The sequence below is a fragment of the Puma concolor genome, chromosome D4 (genome assembly GCF_028749965.1).
Source record: "Puma concolor isolate L17-30 chromosome D4, mPumCon1.1.hap2, whole genome shotgun sequence".
Lineage (NCBI taxonomy): Eukaryota > Metazoa > Chordata > Mammalia > Carnivora > Felidae > Puma > Puma concolor.
The window spans coordinates 7,514,957-7,530,344 of record NC_141679.1 but is presented as its reverse complement, the minus strand read 5'-3'; the positions used below and the strand labels follow the sequence as shown (position 1 = coordinate 7,530,344).

Genomic DNA, 15,388 nt, shown 5'->3' with positions numbered 1-15,388 from the left:
TTCTGTGGTTTTACATTTACCTGCACCAAGGGGGTTGTAATTTATGGTAACATATATATGTCTACAGTATGTTGAACATGTAAATATGCCAGTATCTCTTTCTTAGGTAAAATCAATGGGAAAAAAAAAAACTTGCGATTTAGAATTTCTTTTTTCTTTTTTTTAATCACAGAGCTCGCATTAACTATTTGACAGACTGATGCCTCGTGGGATAGAACTTGGAAACCACACTCTCTCTGATCTTTACCAGATGTTTCGCTGGTGGTGTTTCAGCCTCCAGAGACAAAGAGGATATTAATGTTAATTTTATTTATTTAATCACATCAGGCAGATTTGATAAAAGGGAAAATTCAATATTTTGGTAATTTACCAACTCTTCAGAAACGTCCCTGGTAGCAAAAGTGTTTTGAAGACCATTTTATATTAAAAGCAGAAAGGCTGCATTACCTTACCTTTAAAAATGGGAACAAGGTGGCAAATTCGTCTGTTGCACTTTTAACTCAGGGGGGCAGGAAGGGGCGATGACATACATCGCTCAGCACAGTCTCATCCCAACTTTCGCCTGACTATTAATTGCAAAGGAAGAGTACCCTGACACGAAAAGGATGCTCAGCTGAAAGCCTTCTGCCACTACCAGAGTCCCTCGGTTATCATCGTATTTCTTGTGTCCGAATGTTATTCCAAGGGAACAAGAAATTACCCTAATCACTGTCGGGACGGTAGAGATAATGAAGATGTGGTCGCTACAAAACACTGCCTCCCCACACCTTAACTGAAATGACAGAGCCGGCCTTCATTTCCTTAGAGTTCAATGTCAGAACGCGGAAGCTTTCAGAGCACCGGTGCCCACCCTTGGCTCCACTTTAGAATCACCTGGGAAGCAGCCCCCGGGACCAATGACATCACAGGCTCCGGGGTGGGACCCAGGTCTGGGTCCTTTATAAAGCCTTTCAGGCAATTCTAATGTCAGCCAAGGTTAAGAACCACCTGCTTGCAGGTGCTAAGTAGGCAAGAGGCAAACAACTTAGTAGTCTAAGAAAAATCACGTTAATTTCTCCAGCTCTGTTCTCGTCATCTGAAAAAAAAAAAATGATATGTATGGAAGGGAGGTGGAGTGTTAGACTCATTATTGACTTTCTTTTATTTGTAGATAATTCATACTTACAGTTATGAAATATTTCAAACAGCATAGCACAGAAAATATTTTAAGATACCTATGACACCTATATTACTACCACCCAAGCTAAAAAGAACTTAATATTTGTTTCCACTCTCTCACTCTTGGAAAACAGATGGGGCGACATACCTATCCCATTTCTTCTTACTTCTTTCCTCTCTAGAAGTATCCACTATTCTAAGGTTACTGATTGTCCTGCCCAGTCCAATTTTATTATTTAACCAAGTAATTATATGTCTGCAACAACTATATAACACTGATTAGTGTGTGTCTAAATCTATACAAATTGTATTACACTGCATATACCCTTGTATGCATTTAGTATTTTTCATGCAACATTGTTTTCTGAGATGTATCCACACTGATATCTATCTATCCATCTATCCTATCCATCCATCTACCTATTCATCTATAGAGATTTATACACAGTTCGTTAATTTTAAACTCCTTTCTATTATTTCATTAAGAATAAATCACAGTTTATGGATTTATTTCATCTATGGACAGATCATTTACCTTTTCTTTTTTAAAGAAACAGAAGTACAATAAACATCTTTTTGCATATGGCCCTGTCACCATATGCAAGAGTTTCTCTAGGGTAGACATATAGACATGGTTTTGTTGGATATGCTCACGTTTTTTAACCTTAAATTTTTTCATTTAATTTCAGAAAGAGAAAGAGCATGAGAAAGCAGGGGAGAGTGTCAGAGGGAGAGGGAGGGAGAGAGAGAGAGAGGGAGAGAGAGAGAGAGAGAGGGAGAGAGAGAGAGAGAGAGAGAGGGAAAGAGAGAGAGAGAGAGAGAGGGAGAGAGAGAGAGAGAGAACGAACTCGTAAGCAGGTTCTGGCTTAGCAGGAAGCCAATGCAAGGCTCAATCCCACGACACTGGTGTCATGACCTGAGCCAAAATCAGAATCGGATGCTCAACCGACTCAGCCACCCAGGCGCATCTGGATATGCTCACTTTTACCTTTACTAAATATTCCCCAATTGCTTTCCCAAAGTGGTTACACCAATTACTCTTACCAGCTAACTTAATGCATTCCTCGTTCTCTCTGTCCTCACCAATACTTGACATTATGAGGATTTATTAATTGCTCCCAATTTGAAGATTATAAAGTGGTCACGAATAGTTATAGTTTCCTACGGTCTCTTCCGCTCATTGAACTGTGGCCACCGCATCAGTGCCAAGCCTTATCAAAATAACAAAAGAAAGGATGTGATTGAAAAAGCTTCCTCCAAAGTTTACAGTGAATTTACTTTTCCTCAAGAAATGTCTTACATGGCTAATGCTGGCCCATGAACCCATAAATCAGGCCATTAAAGAGGAATGGGGACATGGCCCCGGCTCTGTATTTATTTTCTTGTATTCCATAATCCAATGTTACTTAAAAAGCAAACTGCCCAATATTCTAGCCAAAGCAAACAGTCCGGACTTTGCCAGGCAAAATGCCTGTGGAGAAATGAGTCAATTCATACAAAATTCAAAGCTGTCTTTGGTCAGTGACATTTTCGTGAAAATCTGTGGGTGGGTCAAGGTCTTGCAAAATTCCTTCTTGCCATTGGACAAAATTCATCCAGGAAAAATAAGCAAAATTAAGTGGCGACCCACATTCCCCCTAATTCCCTTCTTAACACTCCCTAACCTCCCAGCACAACCGCTTGCTGTTGTATGCCAAGGCTAGCCATCAGTGTTTCTGATGCTGGCAACAGAGCGGCTCACTGTCCCCCTTTTGCCCCTGCTCGGTCTGCTCCCATCAGATAGGCTTTCTCACGAGAAGTACTGGCAGACAGAGTGTGCCTGATCTCATTCAGAATACACCTTCCTGGGAACGCTACCCGGGCGTTAACACATTCTTCAACTTCGTGGCTAAAAGACCTGTGGTCGAGACATTCTCAGTGGGCGCTCTATTGGAACCATTGCGATGGCTGCTGTTAGAGATGGTTAATGTCTATCAATAATTTGGGATGATACTTTATGTTGCCTTTTTAGGACTGTGAAACAGGGGTTTGAGAAAGAAAGAAATTCTGAGGCTCCGTGACTTGTTCTGACTTGAGTGAGCGAACCCTTCTCATCTCAGAAAAACATAAAAGACTTCAGCACAGTCGTACCTGGGAATGCTCAAAAGTTTTGGTGAAATCTGAGATTCATCAGTGTTGGGATTGGTCTACCGTCTGGAAGGTCGAAACAGAATGATTCAGCATCTAGGAATGGCTTCAGTTAGTAGACGGCAGTGAGCGGACTCAGGTATTTTTAATAGAACGTTGCCATATGCCGGTTTCTGATTTAATGGAGGGTCTGTCTGTCTGACTGCCCGCCGAGGACTTCCCTTCTCCAGGCCCTTGCCACTGGCTGGGAATATCTCTGTCATCGGGGCCAGGCCTGGAAAGAGAGCAGCCGGTCTGGCTTTCCACAGAAGAAGAAGAATGAGATGTAGAGAAGGGTGGAGTTGTTTGGGTGGGAAAGAGAAAAGAAACCGTTCTCTTCTTCCAGTAAGTTAACCAAATAATAAATGAGCAATCCTCCCCCCGTTCTGCCACCTCAAATCCAGAGTGATCCGGATGCCAGAGTTCTGGGTGAGACAGACGAGTTACAGTCAGAGATTCTGAGAGCACGTTCTCCTCATGCGTGAGCTGGAATGTGGCATCCAGAGAGAACACCGGCGCTAGTCTCTTACCGTAAGCACGCTGTCGCTGAATAGCCCCGTCACACACCCTTCTGCCACCATGACTTCCAGAAGCACAGTGTGCTGCTTGTAGCCATGGTCACCAAACACAATTGGGTCATCACATCTTTCTTGGGTCAAGAAGCTAAGTGAGTGAAAATGATGACTAACTCTAACTATGGTTCAGAGAAAATTAAGAGCAGTTAAACATACGTGAAACAAAAGTGAACTGGGGCCTATAATTTAAGCTGCTCCTAGCCTTTGTGGCATGTGACACGGCCACAAAAACCCAAAGATCACTTCATGTCTCTAAGAGATGAATGTGGTCATTTGACTTGGCAACCATCTGGAGCTTTGAATCAACTACCATCAGATTTCAAAGCAGTGGGAGATGAAATATTTCAGTGTTAACAACTCTTTGTGTCTGGATTCCAAGAGTGTAGAGACTGGTTTTGCAAAAGGCAGAAAATGCATCCTTTCAGATGAGTATCCACGTTAAGTATGGCGTCTTCTCCCCGTGGCCACAGCCCGAGTGGACCACCGAGCTCCACAGCAAAGGTATTTGCTGCCCCTCAGCTAGAACCCTACAAATCAAGCAGATGACATACGGCGACATAATAGTTGTGAAAGACAAAGTGCTCACACTGTGTACGTTTTGTATGAAAACGGATACCTTCCTGCTAAAAACATACAGTCCCGAGACTAGAATTGCAGTATTAGTCGTCTCCAAAGAAACCCTGTTTTGTAGAAATACATTTGCACTGTAGCATGTGTGACTTAATGCGCTGTGGGTCTAGATTTGATAGGCCAGCATCAAATCTGGCAATCTGAATTTTTTGGTTCCATCCAGAAGTGGGAAGTACACAGACTAGGGAAGAAAAGAATTCATCTCCCGTACCCATCCCGAAAAATACAATGAAAAGCTATCCAGAGGTCTGCAAATGCTCACTTCTCAGCTTATTCTTTCACCGAAGTATTTCTATTTTTAATAGTCATCGTGCACTTTAGCAAAAGTCAACTTTATAAAGTTATACGCCGCTGCAAAGTCTGGGAACAGTGGGAAAATGGGGAAACCTGACTGCACAAAAATTAATTTTGCAATGCAAAAAATATTTTTTGGATAATTCAAGCCTTTATGTTTATTTCAGCGAAGCCAAATCCAGCAAACTATTTTCAGCCAGGATTAGTCAGAACTAAAAGGTTGGACTGTTTTCCTTCAGAGACCGAATGTCTTTCCTGCCTGCAATAGGCCCGTGTGTTCCAAACGGAGTAAATGGAATTGCCTTCAATTGCTTGTCTCTTTCTGGCATTTTTAATGCAGAACCCTACTGACAGAGCAAGGTTTTGCTGCCTGAAATGTAATTATTCTTTTCACTCATATAACCTGGCGTTCTCACAACGTATCAGCTTCTGGTTTTCCTCAAGAAAAATCGCAACGTGGGGCAGAAGGTAACGGCAAGAAATGCAATTTCATTGCACCAGAAATTCTTAAAACTCTTTCAGAAATACCTACTGGATTGTAAAAAGGTGCTTCTAATACCTGCATTACAGCTATCACCTGTTTGGTTTGCTTTTACAAAAATCGGACAACGGGACCAATCTACAATCAAACACAAACATGGCCCAGGTTCTTTCTCATCAAGACCTACTATAGCGAGGAGCGACTCCGGCCAGGGTCTGAATCAGTTCCTTTTCGAGATGATTTATACATTTCACGCATTCGGTGAGCGGCGGCATATCCAATATCCGGGGAGCACCTACAATTCTCTCTTGGATTTTAACTCTGAAAGAAATAGTCCTGTCCATCTAAGCTAATATAAAACACATGTTCTTCTCCTTCAAAGAGTTAAGCGAGCTGTCTGAGATTGTGCAAAGCTGCCCTATGATCCCAAGGGTGATGTCCTGCTTGTAAACCCTCAGGGTTTCTGCTAGGTGTGAAATGATTGTGAAATCACTTAAGGGTCCTATTATTCAAAAATAGTAAGTTTTGCCAAGAAACAGACACAGTTCCAGGATCGATGTCGTGAAAAGGGGAGGCAGGGGAGAAAGACACGCTACGCCCGCTCCCTTCCACACCGAAGTCCCCTCTTGCTTCCTTCTTCTTGTACTTCCCCACAAAATTGTCTCTCCTTAAAATCCAGCAAGATCCTGTGAGATCCTGCTTCTGTGGGATCCCCTGGGTGTTGTTATGCCGGCTATAAATCATTAACTAGTCTCACAAGCCCGGAGTGCCGCGGTGTGGGTGTATGCGGCAACATTTTTACTAGCCAAGTCGCTAAGTGTGAGTTCCTTTCCAAATATCAGAACTACACCCTCCTCCAACCCCAGTGCTCGCCCAAGTTATTGGAGGGGAGGAAAGAATCACTGACTATTTGCTTTGGAAAAAAAGCTGAAGCTCGCTGGTAGGCAGTGTGTGTTTCTCTGCCCTGCACATTTCAGCAACTTCAAGCTGGTGCCTGGGAGGCAGGGATTTTCCAAGATTCTGGACAGCGCGGCCGATATCCACCTCCCCCTGACGTTTTGGGATCACGTTACGTCTGCAGAAGAGCACCGCGAAGTGGAGAGAGACCACCGCCGCTAATAATTTAAAACAACCTTTCCTGTCCCGGGGCTGAAGGGAAGTCACCTTTCATGGATCCCTAGGCCCGCACGTATCCAAATTCCGAAACGCCGAGGAGGAGCCCCGACTGGCGGCCAAGTTCGGAAAGACCCCCGTGCACCTGCAGCGACCCCCTGCGACCCTGAGGAGACTCACCGTGCACTTGTTGGGCTTCTCCCCGGAGTGGACCCGCATGTGGATCAGCAGTTTGTACCGGGCGTTGAACGGCTTGTACCTGCGAGGACAGCCGGCCCAGAAGCAAGTGAAGTCTTCCCCTTTGCGCTGGTCGATGTGAACCTTCTCGATGTGGCGCACAAGTTCCTCCTGCTGCTCGTACAGGGCGCTGCAGTCGATCCAGCGACAGCAGTGTTTGCCCCCCGCGTCTTCCACGTCGCCGTCCTCGTCCAGCGCGGCCCGCGGCAGGGCCAGCGGCGGGGCGCGGGGGCCCAGCTCCGGGTGGTGCAGGTGTGGGTGGGCGTGGTAGGGGGGCGGGGGGCCCTGGGGGGCCGTCGGCAGCGGGGGCAGCGGGGCCGCGGGGGGCAGGTCCAGGGCGCCCCCCGGGAAGTCGTCCAGGCGCTCCGTCTTGAGCAGGCCGGCCGGCTGGCCGTCGGGGTCGGGCAGGCCGTGCTGCACCACCGTGTTGGCAACCAGGCCGGGCTGCGGGCCCCCGTGCTCCAGCTGCTGCATGCGCTCGTACTCCAGCGTGCCTTCCTCACCGTAGGCCGGGGGCACAGGGCCCCCGCCCCCGCCCGCCCCCCGCACGCCCTTCTGGCCGCTGGGCCCCGAGCACGGCGAGGGGATGCAGCTTCCGCGCACGCCGAGGAAGTGCCCGTAGACCTCGGGCTGCGGGGACACGTTGGCCGGGGAAGCCCTCGACCCGTTGATGTAGGCCACCAGCGACGTGGGCGAGGTGCGGATGATGGTATTGAAGTCTATCCCAATGCCATCGGACAGCGGGGACAAGGACAGTGCTCTCTTCTTGGAGCGGGCCGAGTGGGACCTGGCCGACGAGTGCCGGGGGCTCGGGTAAGGAGAGTGGCTGTTGTCCACGCCGAAAAGGTAGGACGGCAGTGAGTTAGAGACATTATTGCTGGACATGGCTGTCCCCGGAGGAAGGCTAAGGAGGTCCCCTAGATCGATGCCATTCTGGGAGCCGTGGCTGGAGGGCAGCGACGGGACAGCCCTGTAGCCATGAGACCACTCTTGTTTCACGCTCAAGGCCGACTGACTTTCCGTCAGACTCAAAGTCGTGGACGCCAAAGACTCACGAGAAGTAAGGGACCTGGAACAGCAGCCAGAAAGGGGGGGGAAAAGACAAACATTTTAGCAGGATATGGATTGCTTAAGAGCTAAAAGAACACTGCATTGACAATCCCTTAAGTATTTCCCCTAATTACATTCTCGGCTAAACACACATTCTTTGGCTAAGATAAAACCCCAGGCTTTTAGTTCCAGGTAAATAACATTTTACCAAGAAGAACAATAGCGGCTAATGCTCACTGGAATCACAAAACAAAAGATCTATTGTTATAAATAATCTTAATACTTTAATGATAATAAATAGCCCTTGCTTTGTTTTTAAATATCTTTTTTAATGTCAGGGGAAAAATTTAGAGACCTGGGAATAATTACTGATGCCATTTCATGGCAAACCAAATAAGCAAGTATTTATTAAGCACTTACTGTGCACAGCACACTACAGATAGACATTGCAGGGGATACGAGTCTAAACAGAGTTCCACCCTTTGAGCATATTCTATTTGGCTAAGTAAAACAGAAACCCGTGCTTCATTTGGGGGGAACAGAAGTGAATCCTCAAAGTCAAACGGTCATCCAGGGGACCCAATACTAATTTCACAACATTTCACTGATGATCAGGAATTCTAAAGATTTCTTGAAGAGATAGCAACTCACTCCATCAGCGCTCAGTGACAACATCAAATCAACCCAGGAAATGAAAATATACAAAAGACAGCTATGATACATAAGGGAATGACAGCCTGAAAAATCAAGCCCTATTTGGAATTATGCACTTGGGCCATGCAGGGTTTAACGACGCTTGCTAGTCTGGGGTTTTCCATGAGTCCCTGTACTTAATCAGAGCAGCCCTGGGACCAAGAGCAGATTTTCTGCATTTAGGAGAGTCCACTTTGGCAACAATCTGTCTCCTGTTCTTCTTACCCTTTACGAAACATGCCCCACGGGTCACAGTCTTTACCTGCATCTCAAAATGGCTTGTAACGTAGTCTGGCCACTTGAAAATTTGTTTCGCTTTACTGGGACACCACTGCCTTAAAAAGCGTTGAAAGGAAATGTCCAACCCTTGGACGTAAATTCGTCACGAAGAGGTTAGCCATATCACTCACTTGATTTCCTGATGCAGACAGGGTATCTATCAGAAAAACCTGGCTCATTCTGATGTACCTGCACTGGCTTTCTACGGAGATCCCCCCCCCCCCCGCCCCGCCAAAAATTAACCAAAACCAGATACTCAACAGAGCATCTCTCTTCCCAGAACGAACCCATTTACTATACTACAGCTGTGGTACAGCAACCTGTTGCAAAGAACTGAGGGAAAGGAGAGAAGCATTCCCATCCCATCTGTTCCTCCAGCTCCTTCTCACTAAATGGGAGCCAGGAACACTGTTTCCTATAAGCATGAGATATCAGTAAGAAAACATCTTGACTCTCAAATGCACAGGATAAGGTGATAGATAACACCGTTATCGATGTGATGTTTCCATCGAGTGAAGTAATGTTTACCAATGACAAACACAGCAGGAATTTACGTCCAGTTGCCCTTGACACAGATTTTTTTTTCACCATCCCCATTTTTATATTCGGGCTGAAGTCCTTTTGCAAGCCCCAAAGTGGTTTCTGAACTATCCGTGTGTTTTTTTTTTTTTTTAATTCCCCGTGGACATTTTCAATTATTTCCCTCCCGCACACCTGCAGCATGCAAGGACTCCTTGCAGAAATCAGCTCAGGGCTCCTGGTGATGGGATGTCAAGGGCCTTTTGGTCCCTTCCCCAGAGAGATTCCGGAATTGCTTTCTGACCCAAGCCAAATCAGTAGTCATGTCATATATGAGGCAAAGACAACTGACTTTGCTTTACACCCTGAGGTCGAGAAGGTTTACAGAACATTCTCAAATGGTCCATTTGCCTGGTCACTGTCATACTGGAGCATTTCAGATTTTTAAGCAGTGAATATCGGGCAGAAGGTCTTTTACCCACCCGCATATACTTTGCATGTGAGATTACATTATTTAGTTTGAGGGCAGCCTACAGTGAGACATGTTCATTTATTCCACTGTCGAGAGATATTTCTTATTTTTTCCAAATTACACCTAATTATGGCATGATTCAAATCTGATCATAACCCCACGCAGGCACGTCCTTTGGCTCTGTGGACATCTCAGTTTCCTAAGACAGTTACCATATACTTTCCAGAAAGCAAATGCTATATTCTGTTTTCTATGGCAATAATATGAACAGAGAACTCACTCTTCTATATGAAACACCTAATACGAACAAAACTTCCAACAAATGAGCTTTGCCTAGCCACCAATCTCCCCCATGTGCAATTATCCAGCTATTTCCATCATTCAAAGTTCTAATCCATGAAACTTCTCCCAAATACACCAGCTCTCAGAAGAGACCTCTTTCCAAAAGAAGTTGTATACTGTCTGTACTGTGCCTTAAATGTAGCCTCCGCTATAGGCATCTGTGGGTGTTATCCTTCTCAGTGAAATCCAAAACCCTTCCACATGAGGAATCATTTTTGTCTCCCTGGTACCCACCAGACTATGAGATATATCATAAGTTTTCAAAAACTGTTGATTAAGAAGGTGAATAATCAGTATGATGATATGTCACCATCATTTATAGCTTACAAGGCATCTTCCCTGCACATAATCACATGTGATACAACCTGTGAGGTGAGTAAACTGGATTTTTAAAATAACTTCTATATTACAGAGAATAAAACTGAGGTTCTGTGCAATTCCCCCCACTGATACCCAACAAACACACACAGAAACTCCTTATGGAAATACAAATGAAGTCGCCTTGGACAGGCAGTCACCTAGCCAGATCACATATATCTCCGTTTTGTCCACATCATACCCCAAATGTGGTCCAGAATGCTCTGCCTGGTTCACAGACCTGGTATAACAAGCTTAAGGTCCTACAAGCTAGGATTAGAACCCATATTTTCTGTTCTCCTTCTGCAACAAGGCACTAAATGATCGTGAGAAGAGTCCCAACGACTCTCTCCTATAGCCCCTGATGCTGGGCACACCAGGCCCACGGGGAAGAAACTGACAAAGGGCTGTGGATCTATCACCATACAAGACAGTCTCCATTTCCGTATGTTCACCTGCTCCTATGGGTATTATTGCTGGTGACTGGTTAATTTGGAGCTCTATAGGAAAGGAAAGAGACAGAGCTCAAACCAAATAAAACCATTATGAGAAACTCCATCAGTGAAACAGGTTAGGGTGGCTGGTGAGGCAAGAGATGAGTAACCGTCATGGCACCATAAGGGGTGTGATGGCCAAGCTGGATGGCTTGGTTCAACACCAAGTTCAAAAGAAATACTAACTTACAGATCACATTGACTTCCTCAAACTGATCCTCAAGAGAATATATGTTATATACGACATGGGAAACACGAGCCCTAGTCTATCTTTAAGTTCTCATCTTTGAGCATGGGCAAATGCCCCAGAAGAATTAGCACTCCATCTGAAGGCAGTATGACTTTATAAAATACTAGAACTTACCGAGAGCCCACAGTCCATCCTCAATCCCCTTGGCCTCCTCTGAGCTTTGTGGAGACATTCCAACCCAAAAGGAAACCCTAAGAAACTCCACCACCAGTAATCACCTCCAAGTATCTCCGGTTTACTAGCTCTAGTATGACCTAGATCACAGATCTAGAATGACATTATTAGACTGATGGTCGCACTCTGTAACCGACAACAGGCTAAGTGACACGAGGCAAAGCATTTAGACTTTATGGGTCTTGGTTCCACCATCTATAAAACAGAGATAATACTTGCAGATGGTTTATGAATATTCAATCATAAAATGCAGAATCACAATATATGTGAATGCACTAGGAAAGCTAAACACATACAAAACCCATGCAAGTAGTGTCTAATCTCTCCTGTGGCCCAACTTTTGCTACACTGGCACATGGAGCCACTGTGGAGGCTATCCTATCAGCACTTGTCATTTTAGACGAAATACACACGATACAAAAAAACTCTGTCTTACAGAGTTTTGGCAATGCCTAAACCAAGAATGGCTGCTGGGTCTTCGAGAAGGTAAGGTATAGTTTGCATTTGTCAGTAACTGGGGCTAGTCAGAAATGGTTGGGAAACTGACAGAGGCAAATACACAGCATCAGGGCACGTTGTGCATCCTGGATTAAACAGAACCCAGCAAAGCTACAGAACAGTGCATTTTCCAAAATGAGCACTCCGGAAGAAAAGTACTCAAATAAGGTCCAAAGAAGAAATACACACAGCAAATCTATGGGGGACTAGTCAATATTATCAATCATTAAGAGAATTCGGATTAAGATCAAGTAACAATTTGCACACCAAACTGGCAAAAGGTACCAAAACAATAAAACCTAGTACTTAATAAGAAATCAGGAACTCTCAGATTACTGGTGAGTCTATCAATGGGTAGACCTTTCCTGCAGTGCAATTTGGGAATACATATCAAAAGCCTCAAAGCTGTACATCTCCTTTAACTCAGCCACTTTGCTTCTAAGAATTTATTCTAATAACCAGGGCCCCCGGGTGGCTCAGTCGGTTAAGCATCCAATTTCGGCTCAGGTCATGATCTCATGGTTCACAGAATCAGACCCCTGTTTCGGATTCTGTGTGCTTGTCTCTCTCTCTCTCTCTGCCCCTCCCCCACTCACACACTGTCTTTCTCTCTCAAAAATAAAATAAACATTACAAATTAAAAAAAAATTGTTCTAATAACCAGAGATATGCAACAGAAGATTTACAGAATCGAGCCAATAAAGTATTACTTATAATATTTAAACAAAGGGAACCAACTAAAACTGCTCAGTAATAAGAGACTGATAAAAATGCTAGTTTTTAAAAAAAAAATAAAATGGAATCTTGGGCGGGAAGAAACCATTATATGATGCTGAAGGTTTTTATTACAAAACAAAGTGTTTCTATTAACTAAAAAAAAAAAAGGAAATTATAACACTATGTAGATAATTATAGATCAATTTGGTGGAAAGAAAAACCTAGGCCTCTGATGATGTGTTTGCACATAACTGGAAGGGTGTGTCTCATAATCCCCCCCATGGTCGCCTGTGGGTGGTAGGGTCCCGGAGAACTATCATTTACTTGTGCTTTTCCATATTTTCCATCACGAATAACAACTACATAGATAATCAAGAGAAAACAATAAATTTTACAGCTTTCTATAGGACAGCCATCGCTCTGTCTGAACAGTTCATTCCCCCTCACCCACTTCCCCCGGGCATGTCTCCAGTGGATAAAACACACAGATGATTCTGTCTCCGTCTTCTCTTTATCTCTAGACAGCAAAATGCCTTCAAGTTCAACGGCTGCCTCCTACCCTTTCTCTCCTCTGATGGAACACACAAACCAACTTAAGGATCACAAATAAATGCAACCTTCCCAAATTGCTAAAAGTAATTTCCATACTTCACCAAGCCACCCCACCTCCCAACTCCTGTTCCTTTGCTCACCCTGCCAAAGAATTATTTCCATAGAAGGACTCACAGAATACAGAGTCCAAAAACATATGTCAATGCACCTTTAAGATGCTGTCCTTTAAGGATACGAAATTATGCTAAGGAATCAGATATGCCAGAAAACACTGAGATAATGACCCTTCTCTGGCCGACCCATGAAAGGGACTGCATCAGGTGCGTGGCTGAAGCCGCCTGTGCCCTGCCTGCCGTCACTTTCTCCATTAATTATGACTCTCTGCCTTCAAGGCATGTGCTGGACTTGCCACAGACGGGAAGCTGAAGGTTTCCCAATGACACCTATCCCAGAGCACAGTTAATTTTACATGCAATACTCAGCAAGTGTGAGGAGTCCCTCCAGGCATAATCATCGATGGGAAAATGACAGCAGCAGTTTCCCATCACAAAAATTCTCAGGTGAAAAACAAGTTTCCATCTCATGGAAAAACTGGCATGAAATAAAGGATCCGGGAACTCTGATTTCTGAGTCTCAAGCAGTGGCTGGGAGGACGGTGCAGACAGGTGAGAGGGAAAAGGGACAGAGGGGAAGCGGGGGGAAGGAGAGCAAGGAGGAACGGGCCCCCACGACTCTGAGACACGTCAGCAGATTCCGTCCCCCGGGAAGAGGAACAGAGGTCTGAGAGTCCAATTCCTTTCCAAAATCACAGTTACAGCAGGGCCAGGATGAAGAGGCAAAAACTCCAGATTGTGTGTCTCAAGGAAGGCTACTTAAGGAAGATGAACCCAATCATTTCAAGCACAGAAATGGACTTTAGGCATTGCACGGTATTTTGATTTTAGGTTCCCTATCGTATCAACCTTGAGAGATAACAAAGATTTGTCCGCAGGGGTGATTGCCCCTTCGTATTCGATTCTCTCCCACAGAGACTGACACACAGCCCTTACTGGAGCCACATATTCCGGCACCGGAGGAGGCACTGTGGTGAAATGCTGTGTAATTCGTACCTGAAAGCGTGTCTTCCCCGACACGTGGTAAAGTCTGGAAATGATAACTTCTATCTTTACTTCTACCATCTCCCTCAACTTCAACTGTTGCATTATGCAGACGGTAGGTACTTCATCGATATCTGGGTGGACATGCGGATGCATGGACAGACAAAACAGAGGAGAAAGCAGCCTGGGGACACTGCCGCACATACACCGAAAATGAGCAGCTCAGAGAGATGTAGACGGCACGTTTCGCTTCTCCAGCCATGACAGGACCCAGCCTCCCCAGGAGTTGCCGGATTTACACACGAGGCCTTAGTCACTAAGGCCCCCAAATCTCAAACTGGGCACTAATTTCACTCGCGCTATGAGACAGCAGGTATTAAACCATTCTTCCCAATTAAGATGATATTATGACACATTCTTAGTTTTTATACACATTCCCCTACAAAGCTCAAATCCAAAGAGTTGCTTAAGTGAGTATATGTGTGTGTGTGTGTGTGTGTGTGTGTGTGTGTGTGTGTGTGTGCGCATGTGTTCAGGAAGGGAAGGGAAAGCACTCGTGGGGTGTGATTATACCATAAGAAGGGGGGAAAAAAAAAGTAACTTGAGACCTGGTATCTGAAGGAGGTATATTCAGGTTGGCAGCATTCATTGCCCTCTGTAAGCTAGGACTGATCTGGTTGCATGCTGTAGAGACCTGGCTTGCTGGAGGTGAACTGGGTCCCAGTCGCTGAACCATCATGGGACTGCTGGTGACCACTAGATTGTTGCAGCTGCCTTTTCCAATGGACTTGCACTGAGGCCCAAAGCCAAGAGCCCCTAAAAACAAATGAATCAGGTTAGCTTTCATGTCCCTTACATCAGAAATCAGTCAATACACACACGTGCACACTTACGTCGGGACTCCTCTTTCAAGCCAGTCCTCGGATCATCTTTTTGTTCATTTTTAGGATTAGTGATACCAAAAGCATTCTGTAGTTCCAATTAAAAAGCCATTGCTGCAATAAAAACCCTACAATAAAAATCACCATTGATACAAAATGTGCTTACATTTCGCTCCTTCTACATAGAAGTACCCAGTTATTCAGAACCATATTCTATCATGTCCTTCCCTAAAGGGTTAAGGTGGTAAGTAGACGGGATTACTTGCATCTAGAAGTTTCTTCTAGAATAGTCCATGTTTTGGATCACCCAGCAAGGAAAGTTGACACTACTGAACAAAACACATTTAACTGGTTTACTT

At 44.9% G+C, this 15,388-nt stretch overlaps 1 protein-coding gene across 5 annotated transcripts in view; it reads right to left on the bottom strand.

The window, feature by feature from the left end:
• GLIS3 (GLIS family zinc finger 3) overlaps positions 1 to 15,388 on the bottom strand; it is a 504,180-nt gene that overhangs the window by 286,857 nt on the left and 201,935 nt on the right. For all 5 annotated transcript variants that reach the window (XM_086684912.1, XM_086684913.1, XM_086684909.1 and 2 more), the window contains 2 exons: positions 14,757 to 14,964; positions 6,598 to 7,723 (listed from right to left, as the gene is read on the bottom strand). In XM_086684912.1, coding sequence (XP_086541038.1) covers positions 6,598 to 7,723; positions 14,757 to 14,964 — 1,334 coding nt within the window. The remainder of the gene's footprint in view (positions 1 to 6,597; positions 7,724 to 14,756; positions 14,965 to 15,388) is intronic.